Below are 16,653 nucleotides of genomic sequence, written 5' to 3' on the forward strand. Positions count from 1 at the left end.
TAGTTTGTAACTATCGCTGTACTTAATTTAGTTGTACCAAGCCAGAAAGCTAGTAATCCAATAAGCAGCCTTCAAATTTGTAAAGAGAAGTAGTGTTGATAAGCCATGCATTTCAGCTTATCTCATTCTGGCAGATGTTTTTTAGTTATGGTAATAAATTACATCTTTGAAATACAATAAATATGGCATTTAAATATGTATTTAATTTTGGTTACACTTTATTTTGATGGTCCCCTTTAGAGATTCTCTTGACTATAAGAAACGTTGCACTTTCATGTCAACTGACTCTCATTAGAGTATTAGTTGAGTATTAATAGACTTTTAGGGCTAGAGTTACGGTTAGTAGAATAAGGTTATGGTTAGTAGAATAAATTGACGTACTTGCAAAGTTACTTACAGTCAGTAGAATGTATTTTGAGGGACCATCACAATAAAGTGTTAGTCTAACGAGTTAGCTGATATGCAGGTGCAACATTACTACAGTCAACAGAATGACTAAAGGGGAATTTTTGGGAAATGTGTGCAAAATTAATGAGTAATAAATACTAATACAACAAACCTGATAATTAAAATTGAAATCTTTCATTAGGCTTTCGTAAATTATTTTATAAGTAGGGTTACATTTCAAAGTTTATTATTCAGTAGAGCATAATTTGTGCCACAACTAGGGTAAGTTTTAACTTATAGTATACACAGCTTGTGCAACTGGCCCCTGGAGTAACCTGAGGAATTAGATCTGAATGATGCTTTCCAACATCAAACTCTTATGAATGAGGTGATGGACTGAAGTTTACCTGTGCTGTACAAACCAAGAGGTGTGACTGGTTTATACCAGATGTGGCTGCATTAGGAATCTAAGATGTATTGCATACTGGCAACACACAATTATACAATCACTTTCAGAATGAAATGATTCAAAAACCTACCTGACTGCCTTTTGGTCCTGGAGGTCCCTATAAGGAAAGAAAAATCAGAAAAAATTAGTATAATCAGCAGTGTATGCAATACAGCAATAATATACCCCTACAGATAAGTGGAGTTAAACCAATGATGTTAAAAAAACTGATGTGATGCAAGATGATCTGGTTTAAAAAATGTACCCTGAGAGAAGATAGTACTTACAGGCTTACCATCCATACCCAATGGACCCTGAGAAAGACAGAATTTATTATTGTTATTTCAGGGCAATCATAAACTTGTGCATTAAATTTTCATTTTCTATTTTGTTCATTTCTTCCGTATTGTGACGTACATCCTAGTGAAATTAATTATCAAAAAGGAAGAAAAAAATAAGATCAATTACATGTATTTATGGGGTGAATTTTAATTACATGCCAAATTTAGGACAATAAAATAGCGAAAATATGGCTTTTTAACATTAGCTTTGCTGAAGTCTTAACTAAATATTATATTTTTGTAATAATAATTAGTCGACCCTGTTTTAAATGATTAGAAGAAGGAAATTCCATCATCACTGGCTTCAGTAAGCTCAGACTAGAGGACAGAAGGTCGCTGTCCACGGCACTGAAGGTGCTGAAAGGGTCTGTGCACAGAGCTCTTTGACTTGAGTCTCTGACCTGTGAAACATACTTAACTACGAAATTTACACAAAAGGTCATGATAAATGTAAAACAAGCTTGGTAGATCTAAATGCAATAGCTATTAAAACAATGTGTCAACATAACTTTGTATACACAATGTAAAATTAGTAGGGGTGTGACGAGACGAGACACGAGATTGAGTTCACGAGAACGAGACGAGATTTTTAAGAAATCCTCAATGATGATTAGAAAAATAATCTGCAGGTGCATTTAAAATGTTAAAAACGAATCATCTTGTAATTAATGTCATTTCAGTTCTACTTTCTGAGTATGAATTATCATATGCAGTAAAAGACAACAATATTCAAGCATTGTAAAACGTTTTGCCGCAAACTGGCTTCTCTCCTGTATAATTTCATACAAGTCTCTTCAGACCTTACTGTACATGATTTATGAGCTTCTACAACTTTTGACCTCCTAACTGAACTCCATTCCACAAATTGTTTATAGAAATAAAAAGAGTATAAATAAAAATGGTAAAACTTTACAATAAGGTCTCATTTATAAACATGAATGTATTAACCAACATCATCAATGAGCAATATCTTTGCTACAGTAATCTTTGTTAATGTTAGTTAAACATAAAAATAGTCATTCAGGGTTAGTTCATGATAGTGCATTAAATAATGTTAACAAATACAACTTTCGATTTTAACAATGTATTAGTAAATGTTGAAATTAACATTAAAGGTGCCCTAGAACTTTTTTTTAAAAGATGTAATATAAGTCTAAGGTGTCCCCTGAATGTGTCTGTGAAGTTTCAGCTCAAAATACCCCATAGATTTTTTTTTTAATTCATTTTTTTAACTGCCTATTTTGGGGCATAATTAGAAATGAGCCGATTCAGGGTGTGTGGCCCTTTAAATCTGGTGCTCCACACCCCAAGAGCTTGCGCTTGACTTAAACAACATAAACAAAGTTCACACAGCTAATATAACCCTCAAAATGGATCTTTACAAAGTGTTCGTCATGCAGCATGTCTAATCGCGTAAGTACAATGTTTATTTTGATGTTTACATTGATTCTGAATGAGTTTGAGGCTGTGCTCTGTGGCTAATGGCTAATGCTACACTGTTGGAGAGATTTATAAAGAATGAAGTTGTGTTTATGAATTATACAGACTGCAAGTGTGTACTGGTTTCCATTGTCTAATGCCTTTCATAATGTTGGGCTCATTGGGCTGGCATATGCAAATATTGGGGGCGTACACCCCGACTGTTACGTAACAGTCAGTGTTATGTTGAGATTCGCCTGTTCTTCGGAGGTCTTTTAAACAAATGAGATTTATATAAGAAGGAGGAAACAATGGAGTTTGAGACTCACTGTATGTCATTTCCATGTACTGAACTCTTGTTATTTAACTATGTCAAGATAAATTCAATTTTTGAATCTAGGGCACCTTTAACTAAAATAGTGTAGAAGTATTGTTCTTCCTTAGTTCATGTAAAGTTAACTAATGAAACCTTATTGTAAAGTGTTGCCATAAAAATAAATAACAGTTTTCTTTTAGTCTTATTAAGTGCAATCAATAAGTGCAACCATAATCAAAGCACTCTCTCAATATTCAAAGTGCAAATAGAGACCAAATTTTTCTTTAAGCATGATACAGAGTTGAGAGATGCTTACAACTACACAGCCCAGCCTAAGATCGCTTTCATATTGGAAGATATTTGCATGCATCAGGGAGCCGCTTTCTAAATGCGAGGTATTGACATCGCTCGCGTTTTCTTTCACTTTCGCGATCGCGCATACTCTTTAAATATGGAGCGGCGGCGACCGTTATCCAGCCGAATTAAATGGTTTTTTATTTCTATAAAAAGCAAAACGACAGTGGAGACGTAATGTAAACGTAGCGGTGGCATATTCTTTCCTAATTTCACCCTCACACTATCACGAGATCTCGTCACACCCCTAAAAATTAGACAAAAAAAAATGAGAAACAAATAAAACGATAAACAGATTTCTGAAGATTCTCTGCCTGTGTGTTTTATTCAGAGCAACACAGCCAGGAACCACAGACAATAGGGCTGTCTGTCCTGGTCTAGTAGTTTGTGCTTGTGCTTTCAGAATGGACAAGTGACAAGAGAGCATGCAGGGGTTGTACATGTCGGTCTATTCAGCGTGAGCTAGAAGAAACGGATGACTTGTGTGCTGATGGTTCTGAGTGCAGTTGGAAATCCGGTAAGGGCCACATGTGGTGCAGTCCTGCACACGGTTCAGTTTGGAGCTGCTCTCTTCTTGTTATGCTTGGAGAGACTTCACACAGGACTATATTTCCCAGTTGATCTTTATGCGGAGCGGAGGCTGCCAACGCATGCAACTGATCGCATCTGGATTGCGATGGCCTGTCAGGGAGGCTTCATACAACTAATGCCTCTTTTAAAAGCAAAACTATTGGAAAGAACAATAGTTCTCTTTTCTGTAAGATTTGTGTAGGCGTAGAGGTAAGGCAATAAAATCAAGAATCTCTGATTTGGTCATTCTCTTGAGCCTTTATTTAACTGACAAAAGTACAATGAAAAGATTTTCAATGTTTTCACTAGCCAAATTAATTGAAACAAATTTTGATTTTGATGGCTGCAACACACTCCGTAAAAGTTGGGACAGAGGTCAAATAGTAGTGAAAAGTGTACAGAATATCCAAGTTAAATGCTTTTGAAACAGTCCATAATTAGCAGGTGAACTGGTAGGTGAGGGTATCATGTTTGGGTATAAAAGGAACATCCACCAAAGACTCGGTTTTGCAAGCAAAGATGGGTCATGGCTCACCACTTCATGCCAAATTTCATGAGATAATTGTCAAAAATTTGGACAAAAGTAAAAAAAAAAAATTTCTCAATGCAAGACTGCAAAGTATTTAGATCTTTCACCATCTACCATACATAATACTGTGAAAAGATTTTAGTCTGTGTAGGGCAAGGCAGGAAACTTCTGTTGAATGCGTGTTACCTTTGAGCCCTTGGATGGCACTGCATGAGCAACCATCATGCTGCTGTGTTAAAAATAACCACATGGGCTAGGGAGTACTTTGGAAAACCGTTGTCATTTAACACAGTCTGCCGCTGTATCAAGTAATGCAACAAAAGGAGAAAGCTATACATCGATTTTATGTCTTGTATCAGGTGAGATTGGGCAAAAAATCCACTTGCAAAACTGCAACAATTATTATCCTCAATTCTTCAAACGATTAAAAAGTGTAATTAAAAGGAAAGGTGATGTGACACAGTGGTAAACATCCTCTGTCCCAAAATTGGTTTATATTTACAAAATACAATCAAGTTGGTCAGTGAAAACACTGAAAATCTTTTCTTTGCACTTGTGTCAGTTAAATAAAGATTCAAGAGAATCAACAAATCATAGATTCTTGATTTTATTGCGTTTTACAAAATGTCACAGCTTCATCTTTGGAGTTAGTTCACCCAAAAATGAAAATTCTGTCATTAATTACTCACCCTCATGTCGTTCCACACCCGTAAGACCTTCGTTCATCTTCGGAACACAAATTAAGATATTTTTGATAAAATCCAATGGCTCAGCGAGGCCTCCATTGGCAGCAAGATAATTTACACTTTCAGATGCCCAGAAAGCTACTAAAGACGTATTTAAAACAGTTCATGTGACTACAGTGGTTCAACCTTAATGTTATGAAGCGACGAGAATACTTTTTGTGTGCCAAAAAACTAAATAATGACTTTATTCAACAATATCTGGTGATGGACAATTTCAAAACACTGCTTCATGAAGCTTTGAAGCTTTACAAATCTTTTGTTTCAAAATCATTGGTTCGGAGCGTGTATCAAACTGCCAAAGTCACGTCCTCCAGTGGTGAACCTTTAAAATTTCGAAACACTTATGACATTTACTGAAATCATGTGACTTTGGCAGTTCGATATGCACTCTGAACCACTGATTCGAAACAAAAAGCTTTGAAGCTTCATGAAGCAGTGTTTTGAAATCGTCCATCACTTGATATTGTTGAATAAAGTCATTAGTTTTTTTATTAGTTTTTTGGCACACAAAAAGTATTCTCGTCGCTTCATAACATTAAGGTTGAACCACTGTAGTCACATGAACTGTTTTAAATACGTCTTTAGTAGCTTTCTGGGCATCTGAAAGTATAAATTATCTTGCTGCCAATGGAGGCCTCACTAAGCCATCGGATTTTATCAAAAATATCTTAATTTGTGTTCCGAAGATGAACGAAGGTCTAACAGGTGTGGAACGACATGAGGGTGAGTAATTAATGACAGAATTTTCATCTTTGGTTGAACTAACCCTTTAAATTAGCTTATCGGATAGTAATGAGTAAAATTAATTTGAACTAATCTTTCTGAGGTTTGAGGTTCATGTTTAATAGGTAGGTTATGCATATAGATGGATTGTAATACATTACATGTGCATACAATTTATATAGGTCCCATTATTTATACCATATATAAACCTTAAAATAAAATGATCTTAATGTATTTTGCCCCATCTAACCCCAACAGAACATGTTTTAAAGTGATGTGACATGGCGGAATTTGTGCTCTGCATTTATCCCATCCAAGTGCACACACACAGCAGTGAGTATTGAACAAACACACACACCATGAACACACACCCAGAGCAGTGCAGGGCAGCCAATTTTTGCTGCAGCGCCTGGGGAGCAGTTGGGGGTTCAGTGCCTTGCTCAAGGGTCTCACCTCAGTGGTATTGAGGGTGAAAGAGAGCACTGTACATTCACTCCCCCCACTGACAATTCCTGCCAGTACTGAGACTCGAACCCATGCCCCATGTTTTACTCAAAATGTAAGCACAAAGCAATGGACAAGCTTCTCGGCGATCAAAGAAATAAGAGATCAGGTCTTATCAGAAAGTTTAAACCCAACCCAATTGGCATCAACAGGTTTATGCATGTGATAAATCAGATTTTTTAATGTCATTTGAAGAATGTTATTGATGTTTAAACCCAAAAGCCTTGTTTGTGTATATATATATATATATATATATATATATATATATATATATATATATATATATATATATATATAGCAATAATTTCTAATATGTCCAGCAGGTGGTGCACTACTACACTTAACACTGCCTATCAGCTGAGGTCTACAAGAGACCTCAAGTTCTGCGTGTGCCTGTGGTTAGAGCAGATGTGATCAGTGTATAACCAGAGTGACAATTACCGGGTAGCCATCTCGTCCTGGAGTGCCCTGTTAGGATTTATTGAAGAAAAAACATTACAATTAAAACATTAAAAAACAACCAGATCTCTGAATTAATAAAAAGAACTAAAATGTTTGTTCACATCCTAAACCCTCAAATATGTAGGCTACAAGTACAAGAACTGACATTATTAAAGCGCTCCAGACTGCATTATTGTCATTAACAGTGTGTTTGAAATACATAAACACTACTTATGTGACAAATAGCTCATAGAAAATGGAACGTGTTTGGGGCAACCATGCATGTTTACACTCTCTTGAGTTGGAATGCATGACGCAACCACAGCAATAAAAGTTTGTTGTGTTGCTGCATTGTTAGTATGATAGGGAGGATTGCACACTTGAACATGTACTAGTGTTTACTATGCATTCTGTGCAAAGGCACAAAGAGATTTGTATCAGCTGCTGGATTCTTTAAAGGCACGTCTGGTTATTAGGATACAGGCGGTCAGGATGGATGCCAGACAGTGAAAAATGGAGTGCGGTCGATTCAGAAACTGTCTCATGGAGCATATATCGTGCCTTCCCTCTTATCTCACCTCATTTTGCAGTCTATATCAAGGTTGCAAAGCCAACACGGTTCATGCCATGCTGTATCTGCCCACCTCCAGACCAACTCACATTTGTTCTGAATTAAAGCCTCAGTGATAACGGGGTACTTACTGGAATTCCTGAAACACAGAAAAACAAACAGTTGTATGTAACAGTCACAACTATTTGTTGCACTATCATGCAATACTATGTGCAAGACATTAATGCTACGATAATAAATAATACAATGATTAATATGTTTATATGTCTCATTTATGTCAACATGAAGAAGTAAAACTATGTCAATGTGAGAGTTGCATATCTCTTTAGATGCCAGAATCAATGAGGTCAGCGTGTACATACAAACACAACACACATTCATATATCTGCACACGCAGAAACCTGGTTCTGGCTCATAACGTTGATCAATCAAAGGATGGCAGCACAGATATAAATAGAGCCTTGTTTCTTTTCCACTTTTGAGCAACTCCAGATTTGGCAAAAGTCTGTGTGTGATTAATAGAAGTGAATGGAACAGCTCTGAGCACTGCCAACTTGAATGGGCAGATTTTTACTTGTCCTGCCATCATTTTATATATATATATATATATATATATATATATATATATATTCATTTTAACATATTTAATTATATTGTGTGTAGTACTGCAAAAAATAACTTGTAGGATTTACATGATAAAATCCATGTAACAATCTGTACAAACACATTTTAAGTAAATCTTACTGCTACTGCTCTGTACATCTTACCTGTTATTATAAAGTACTTACTATTGAACTTAACATTCATAAAGAAATTAAATATCACTTAATTATATTTAATTTAATTTCATATGTAGAATTAAGTAAAATCGAATTAACTAAATTTTACAAAGAAAATAAGTAACTTACAACAAAGTTTATATATGGCAATACTTTTTACTCAAATATTATAACACTGAATTAAACTTAGAAAATAATACAATAGATATCATGCAGACAGCATATCTACATAATATTAATAATGCAGCACTCGCCCAAACACAGAGACTACAATACTTGGTACACAATTCACAATGACGGTAACATTAGAAAAATAATTTCTGAGTATGAATGTGTCATTTTGAGTAGAAAATGAACTCCAGAAATCCACAAAATCACAAGTTACTAAGTCTAACAACATAAAACTGTGTAAATACAGCTGGAAAACAGCAAAAAAAAAAAAAAAATTAAAATCCCCCTGATTAATTATTCATGGCCCGGTGCATTATGGGAACACCACTATCAGAAAATTTGAGTAGGTTTTACTTAATTTTATATTGTTGATATTTATGCTTTAATTTCTACAAGCTTGAATTGAATTCTTCAATTCTTGCCTGAACTAACTTTTTCCATGTAGAAATTACATTTGTTTTTTGTTTTTTTCTGTAGTATTTATTTCACATTTATTTAATTTATTTCATCATTTTTATCAGTGTATATATAACTAGCAAACAAACAAACAGTATAGAAACATATGGCACACAGTAAAAAAAAAAACATATTGCTGATGCTTCTAAGTCATGCTCAAAAGTTTGACAAAACCTCATCTATGTTAGCTTGGTAGATAACTTTAACTTGGTGGCACATTTAAATCAGCCAAATTCAAAACACTAATGCTCAGTACTTCATCTCACATGTGTCTCGTCTTTAGTTTCAGAAGAGGTATAAACAACGTCTCAAATCATGCCCAGGTTGTCAAAATACCAGAGTCTGCAATATAAAGACTTGGTTTTCAATATTAACTCAAGCTTTATTCAATAAATACTTCTAAGATCAAATTTTCAGAGCAGCTCATTTTATAGCTCTGTACTCTTGCTGTATGTGAACAGTTGTCTCATTTGTGTCGAGTTTTATTTTTGCAAAGGAATTTTATGAGAAACATCAGAGACAAAGTTGATACTAAAATGAAACATAGCCGAGAACTCCATTAAGTCTTCTGAGCAGTAAAAGAATTACCGCTCATAGTGGGAGGCTCTGCGTTAACAGAGATATTTTGCACTTAGAAGGCCAAAATGTCTACAGAAATACATGTTTAACAGCACTCATTCTGTGCTGGTTTAACAGATTTCAACAGTCTATGAATCTGGAGAATCCTTAAAGATTTCAGGCAAGAAAGAAATCCAAAACATTCCAGTTGTGTGGGAATGATCCTGGTGTCCAAAAAAGCATTCTTGTGAAATAAGTTCACATTTATGTGGTGGTCTGCAGTCTACTATGATCAGATTTGATTTAATGGCTCATCATTTCAGCAATACAAAATCATGCGGTATATACCAGATAATGCTGAATCATGCTGTCAGTGGAAAATGTGCAGGGGTTTGTGAAGAGGCCGAGCTACTGCAGTGTCAAAAGCATCATAAGTAAACATCTGGGTTGGTATTTCCCTCGCTTTTGGTCAGCACAATGAACATAATGCACAAGACAGTCGTTGGCATGTCTCTCCGCTCTGATGCCTGAGGGATGTGATAGTAGGAGTGGAATGTGACACCGAAAGGATCCGGAGACACACACAAAAAAAAAAAAAATCCTGATCTCCCCCGGACAGGATCAGAAAGCCAAGTAAACAAGCGATAACTCCTACTAATGGCTGCGGTGATAAGAGTGCTTTCAGTCACACGGCCACGCGGGAGATTTGATCCGTCTCTGTCATGGTAAAGGAGATTCCCACTGTGTCAAGTTTAGGTCACCCAGAGCCCTGCGGCAAGAGAGGAGCTTTTTATGGACACCATGGCTGTGTGTTTTGGAGGTTGTTACTCCTCCCATCAACCGCCAAAGTCATCACACTCAGAACAAAGACACAGTTAGTGCATCATATCTGCTTTGAGATCACTTCCAGGCTCCGCATGCCGAGCATGATGTGATGAATTTGGCCCATCAGCGGTCGTCTTGCGTGGTCATTAACATGAACACGACAATAAAACTGAAGATGAACATAGTGAGCCTGCCACCGAATGCACCGGACCACCGGAGCAGCAGCCCCACGGCAGAGAAAAACATCTCCCTTATTTACTGCCACCACCCACCCAACAATTAATCAGAAATGGGCCGTTACGTTACGCATAAGGTTTCCAGATACAGAAAAATCCACTTTATATCGCATACGAGGGACTATAAAAGTGGTTTAATTGACCAGAGCTGTCATTAAACAGAGCTGCACAATACAATTTGCAAGTGTAAAGGAGTGTGTTCAAGCCAGGTTCGCAAGACAATTACATGTCCTGAATTTGATTATATTTTCATAACTCCAGGTAAGAGCAGAGAAGGACCTCCCAGAAGGAAACAACTTCAGGAAAGCGTTTTTCTTGGATGGCTATTTATATTTGTGATTATTTATCATGTAGCCCAGCATAAATTCACCAAGCTAGTTGTTTAGCTTACCAAGCAGCATGATATAATAATAATAATAATAATAATGAAAATACTATATATGGGCTGAGTATTTCAGAAACTGATGATCTACTGGGATTTTCACAGACAATCATCTAGGGTTTACAAAGAATGGTCCAAAAAGGAGAAAATATCCAGTGAGCGGCAGTTTTGTGAGCGAAAATGCCTTGTTGATGGCAGAAGTCAGAGGAGAATGGCCAGGCTGGTTTGAGCTGACAAAAAGGCAACAGTAACTCAAATAACCACTTGTTACAAATGAGGTCTGTAGAAGAGCATCTCTGAACACACAACATGTTGAACATTGAAGCAGATGGGCTACAGCAGCAGAAAACCACACCAGTGCCACTCCTGTCAGCTACCTGCCTTGTAACAGCGGTTCAGGCTGCTAGTGGTGGTGTAAAGCCCTGGGTATACTTCATTTTTTTATGCATACGCTAGTGTACGTGCACAGTCAAACGCACAGCCTTGGAAAGTATACTTCATTTGACTTGTGCATGCACAGTTTTGAGCAATCTCTCGCCACAAGTTACAACCCATGCTAGAGTTGTACAAATGAGGGTACTTTCTAACCTCTTCACACAATCTCTCGTCTTTATAGGCTTCCAACGTCGCTGTAGCTTGCATGCATTCCTGTCTGTTCTGTTTCTGCAGTTTTCTTTGACTACCTTGTGAATCAACGCCCCCAGAGCACGGCTGCCACTTTGTGGATAAACTAATTACTGCAACAAAAAAAAAGAAAAGAAATGCGCATGTGTGATCTGCATTTACAAGTATGTGCGGTTACAAAAAACCGTCAGTGCCCGTACTCTTCTGATGGCGAAATTCTCTTCACGCAAACTATACGCCAGCACTTCTCAAAGTCCGGACTCCGGTCCGGATCCGGACCTGGAGGGAATTAAATCCGGACCCGCCTCCATTTCGTATTTCAACAGCAGTAATTGTGTGTAAGGGATTAAAAGTCTGGATTTCCTAGATAAACGCATGTCAAAATAATTTGTTTAGTGTTTTATGTCTTTTTTGGAGATGGTCCAAAATTAAAGCGAAGGCGAGATATTTAAAGTTTTCCTCCGTGATTCAGTTGCCATGACATCCAGTGAGTGTATACTTTTGACGTAATTGGGCGCGAGTCGCGCAACGCGACACTTCACGCATACAAGCATACAATTTATTTTGGAAATTTTAATTAAATTAATTAATTTAATTTTTAAATGAAAGTGAATTAAATAAATATAAATGAGCTATAATGCTTTATTTGTCATATAAAATAATTTTGGTGAGCATTTATTATTTTCAGACATCAGGCAATGTAGGCTAATGACGCAATCACTCAGTTAACGAAACAAACACAAGTGCGCGCTTAGGAAGAGTTCAAACAGTAGCCATTAATTTTGTAAATTTAAGCCTCAAAATGGTCAAATTTGTTATTAAAGGAGAAAAACTAAATGTGGAACATAAAATGGAGGAACAAGAAGAGTCGTAAGGTAAGAAGAATGGAAGAATCAGTTTGCTGTTAATGAGCGAGATGGGCAGCCTTCCTGTTTGCTCTGTAGTAAAGTACTTGACAAGCAAAACCTACAATTTCAAAAGACTGAACTGTGATTTCGATGTGTTTGTTTGATGTATTTTTAAATAAGTAAAAATAACCGTATCAGCGCACCCGCGGCTGGAATGAGCCCAACTCGGCCGCGCGCTCGCGGATCCGATGCTGCGTGAGGGATTGCAACATGACAGAATACTTGATATCGTCAGAGATTGTAATTAGTCTACAGTGCGCTCAGTGTTGTTTGTAAAAAGAGCTGAGTAACATTTGCTTATTAAGGCGTTTATGTAATGGTTTGGTGATTATTGCGATGCTGTTGAAAAGAGTCATAAAGTCATACAGAATTAAATAGCAACTTAAAGTGATGTATATACAGTTTGTGTGTTCATTGAGCATTACTGATTATTATTGTAAAGCTAATGTCAGTAAGTTAGTTTTTATTTGTTATTTATTGTGTGCAACATCTAGGTATAATAATAGTATTATCTGCTAATTCCACAACATTAGCTAAATCTATGCTTAATGGTGTAGGGGATATTTTCTTGGCACACTTCTTTGAGCACCTTAGTACCAATTGAGCATTGTTTAAACATCACAGCCTACCTGAGTATTGTTGCTGACCATGTCCACCCCTTCATGACCACAGCGTACCATCTTCTGATGGCTACTTTCAGCAGGATAACGCACCAAGCCACAAAGCTCAAATCATCTCACACTGGTTTTCTGAACATGACAATGAGTTTACTTTACTAAAATGGCCACCAGATCTTAATCTTAGGCAGGGTTGCCAGGTTTTCACAACAAAACCCATCCAATTGCTTCTCAAACTAGCCCAATCGCTAAAGAAATCGTGTTCCAGGGCGTAAAATACGCGTTTTTGGCGGGGTTGCCCCGTTAAAAACTGCGAAATAGGGATGTGGTAGAATGGATCATGGATGTGCAGCCAACAAATCTGCAGCAGATGCTATCTATAATTCAATATCAACCAAAACCTCTAAGGAATGTTTCCAGCACCTTGCTGAATCTATGCCACGAAGCAAGGTGCAAGGTGTACCTAATAAAGTGGCCGGTGAGTGTATATATTATATAAATTGTAACTCTGTCACTAGATGTATATTGAGTGCAGGGCTGCTCCTAAGTTGATTTACTTGATATGTATTTTATGGCTGTATTATCATGGGAAGGACATTTATACTTCCACAGTACAGAAAGCTGTATAAAGAGCTGCTCTGAAAAATTTTCTAGACCACAATTCATTTTCTATGACGGGTTGAAAACTGCTACAGATGACCGATAGAGAAATACTTCTGGGAAAACACTGCTTATTGGCTTGTTTCAAGGCCTAAAACTGTTTATATATTATTTTTTTTAAATATCTATTAACAAAATACATCAGGGCTGATATATAAAATAGGCTGAAATATAATTTTTTTTGTCAGAGGGTACACAGCCTTGCCTACTAATACAAAATTGGGCTACAAAATGTACAGTAAGATGAAATTCATTGTACTTTACCTGTAGAATAACTGAAAGGCATTGATTTCTGTTTAAACACTAAATATGCATTATGCCTGCTGGATCATGGTGTTGTCAACTTCAAAGCTCTCTCGGGTTTCTTAGGTTAAAAGATCAGCAGTAAAACAAACAGCATGCTGGGAAAATGACTGACGACAAGGAGAATGTCTGTCTTCGACCCCCACTGATCAATATGATAGAAATGTCACCATGACTACCAAAGAGAAAAGGTCTTTTCAAAACTGCATAATATGAACAGACATTTCCATCTGTTCAATGGTTCCTCAAAGAAATACAAATCAAACATGACACAAAGAATGAAAGGTCTGGAACGCATGAGAGTATCTTGAAAGTCTTTCTCCTGGAGAACAGCTGAACATTGCTCAATGTTTTGCTGTAATTTTAGGTTAGGTTCAGGTCATTTTTAAACTATGAGATATGTACAAATGTGTATGTAATGTACAGGTACTCACCAGGGTTTCCTTTTCTTCCCCGTTTTCCTGGAGGACCTGTGAACAGAGGGTAACAGATGGTGAAATGTATATATTTACTGTACATATCAGTGGCAAGGATACATAAGGGCAAGAGAGGCACTGGACCACTCAGATTGACAGCTGGTCCATCCAATCAAATAAGACACAAAGTTGTTTTTTGTAGGAAAGAAGAAAAATCCTGCATGCATGACAATAATAGCTCAAATATATAAACCTAAGAACTACTTGCATGTGTAAACATGTAAAGAATAAGTCAAAAGTAATATGATTCTAGTGGATGAGTGCTGATCTCCCAGTTGTGTGCTTCTATTCTATGGCAAATGGTAAGTGCAAGAACTGTCAATTCAAGTGATCAATCCAATCCAAGCATGCTCCAGCTGTAAAACAGTCCCCATTCATTGACCTTTCCGACGTTGACAAAAGACGTTAGAAAATACTGCATCATCGTCATCATCGCATGTATGCTATCCTATGTGATCTTCTATGGTTTACTAATATTTGGTGAAGCTACAAACCAAAATGCAGCCCAAAATATACTATTAAAGTATGCTAATACAATTGAGCATGTGTGAAGCACAGCTCACACAGAAGTCTGACTGGATTTTGTCCAGTAAACGATAACTGTGACTGCATCTTAATCTATATATATGATGTAAGCTCTTGTCCTCAGCAACAGGCTGTGCAGATATCACTGATGCCTTCCTCAATGTTAGAGGGACACATCCTTTTCCACAAGCTGGTCTGATAATTTTGGTGGAAACTTCCCCGGGAGTGTCCACCCCTCAGATAAGAGAGGTGGGAAAAGAAGCCTTACGACAGACAAGTAAAGAAAATCTTTACAGTCTCCTTCTGCACCACAATAGCGGCCAAAAATGACTTCACATGGGTCTAGTCAAACTAACACAATGACTTCTCACAAAGCATACTAACAGAAATATACAAGAGAAGAGGAGGAAGGTTGAAGTTGGCAAAAGAAGCTTTGAGAAGATTATAAAGTTCAGCTAGACAACTAGACAAGCTCTAGACAATATAAATTCATAAATTAAGATGCCACCACTAGAACACAATGATTAGCTAGATAATTTGATTTGATTAATGAGATCAATGACATTTAATAAAAACTTTTTTAAAAATCAGAAGCTGGAGTGCTCCTAACGCTCCTTTTAGGGAAGCATCAGCATGAAAGGTATAGTGTATCATATTTGTAGTTGTTCTAATTAATATTGTGTAGATTAGTTTCATTATGAATTCAAGTAAATATAGTCATAAAGTGAATATTCCGTGGGGATCAACTGTAGGGAATACACGAGATAAAAAAATAAATAAAATTATTTGACAAGTAAAGTTTTCTGTCCTATGTTGTTGTATTTCCTATTGAAACAGTGAGCTTGGGCAGGACACAGCTGTGAACCATGATTTACTAAATTTAAAATATCAGCATTGAGTCCATATTTTTGGTTAAAGTTTAGTTAAATTACAAAAAAAAAAAAAAAATCAACATTTAGGTGTACACTAGCTTCAAAGCTAACACATTTGTACTAATCTAAGTAAAAAAAAAAAAAAATTTAATCATGCTGAAAATTAAAGAATGAGTACACCTCAAGATGAACCACAGTGGACCAAAAGTCACCTGTGTCCATTATCCAGCTGTGTGTATGTGTGTCTTAGTTATGGCCTTCTTATAGATGGGCTGTGTCTCATTTACTGTGTCCTTCTGGTTTCATTTTCTCCACTGGCATGTTGTAGATCAAACTGATCAAGTTAGTGTTAAGTGAAGTTCGGCATTTATCGATTTGCCAAACAACTGGGTGCAATAAACATGTTGTCCCCTAGACGATACTGTACACATTGTTCCTTTACTAAAATTAAATTATTCTAATGCACTCAAGCTTTTATTTGTCAGAAAAATATGTACTTCCACCCCAAACTCCAAGGAAACTTTTGCAACAGGCCCTGTGTTAAAAGTTGAAGCATATGAGATTTATAACATTTATTACTTGCATAAAACTTGATTATATTGCTCTATTAAAGTCTGAAGGTTTGCAACCATGTTTAGTAAGATATTTGTCATCATATCATGCAAACTGGTGCTAGTTATTATTTGAGGGGCTCACACAAAAATTGGAAATGATGGTTCATGTGAAAATTTTCATGAGCTGAATGATTGACAGACAGCCATAATGTCTGGTTTAGAATATGTGGATATCATATGGAAGACATTTTGCACATTCTGCGATCTAATCTATACCAACACCCTTATAATGTCTCACATAAACATCGGCTCCCCTCCACAGGGCATGAGCTGGGCATGGGAGATTTATCACAGGGAA

General features: G+C 36.7%; 1 protein-coding gene across 8 annotated transcripts in view; it reads right to left on the minus strand.

The window, feature by feature from the left end:
- LOC125253239 (collagen alpha-1(XXIII) chain) overlaps window positions 1–16,653 on the minus strand; it is a 123,550-nt gene that overhangs the window by 13,916 nt on the left and 92,981 nt on the right. For 5 of the 8 annotated variants that reach the window (XM_048167142.1, XM_048167144.1, XM_048167139.1 and 2 more), the window contains exons 3-7: window positions 14,303–14,338; window positions 7,481–7,488; window positions 6,779–6,805; window positions 1,123–1,149; window positions 927–953 (exon numbers count right to left, since the gene is read on the minus strand). In XM_048167142.1, the coding sequence (XP_048023099.1) occupies window positions 927–953; window positions 1,123–1,149; window positions 6,779–6,805; window positions 7,481–7,488; window positions 14,303–14,338 (125 nt within the window). The remainder of the gene's footprint in view (window positions 1–926; window positions 954–1,122; window positions 1,150–6,778; window positions 6,806–7,480; window positions 7,489–14,302; window positions 14,339–16,653) is intronic. The other 3 variants (XM_048167141.1, XM_048167147.1, XM_048167143.1) reach the window with 1 other exon arrangement.

This window comes from Megalobrama amblycephala, linkage group LG18 (assembly GCF_018812025.1).
Source record: "Megalobrama amblycephala isolate DHTTF-2021 linkage group LG18, ASM1881202v1, whole genome shotgun sequence".
Classification (NCBI taxonomy): Eukaryota; Metazoa; Chordata; class Actinopteri; order Cypriniformes; family Xenocyprididae; genus Megalobrama; species Megalobrama amblycephala.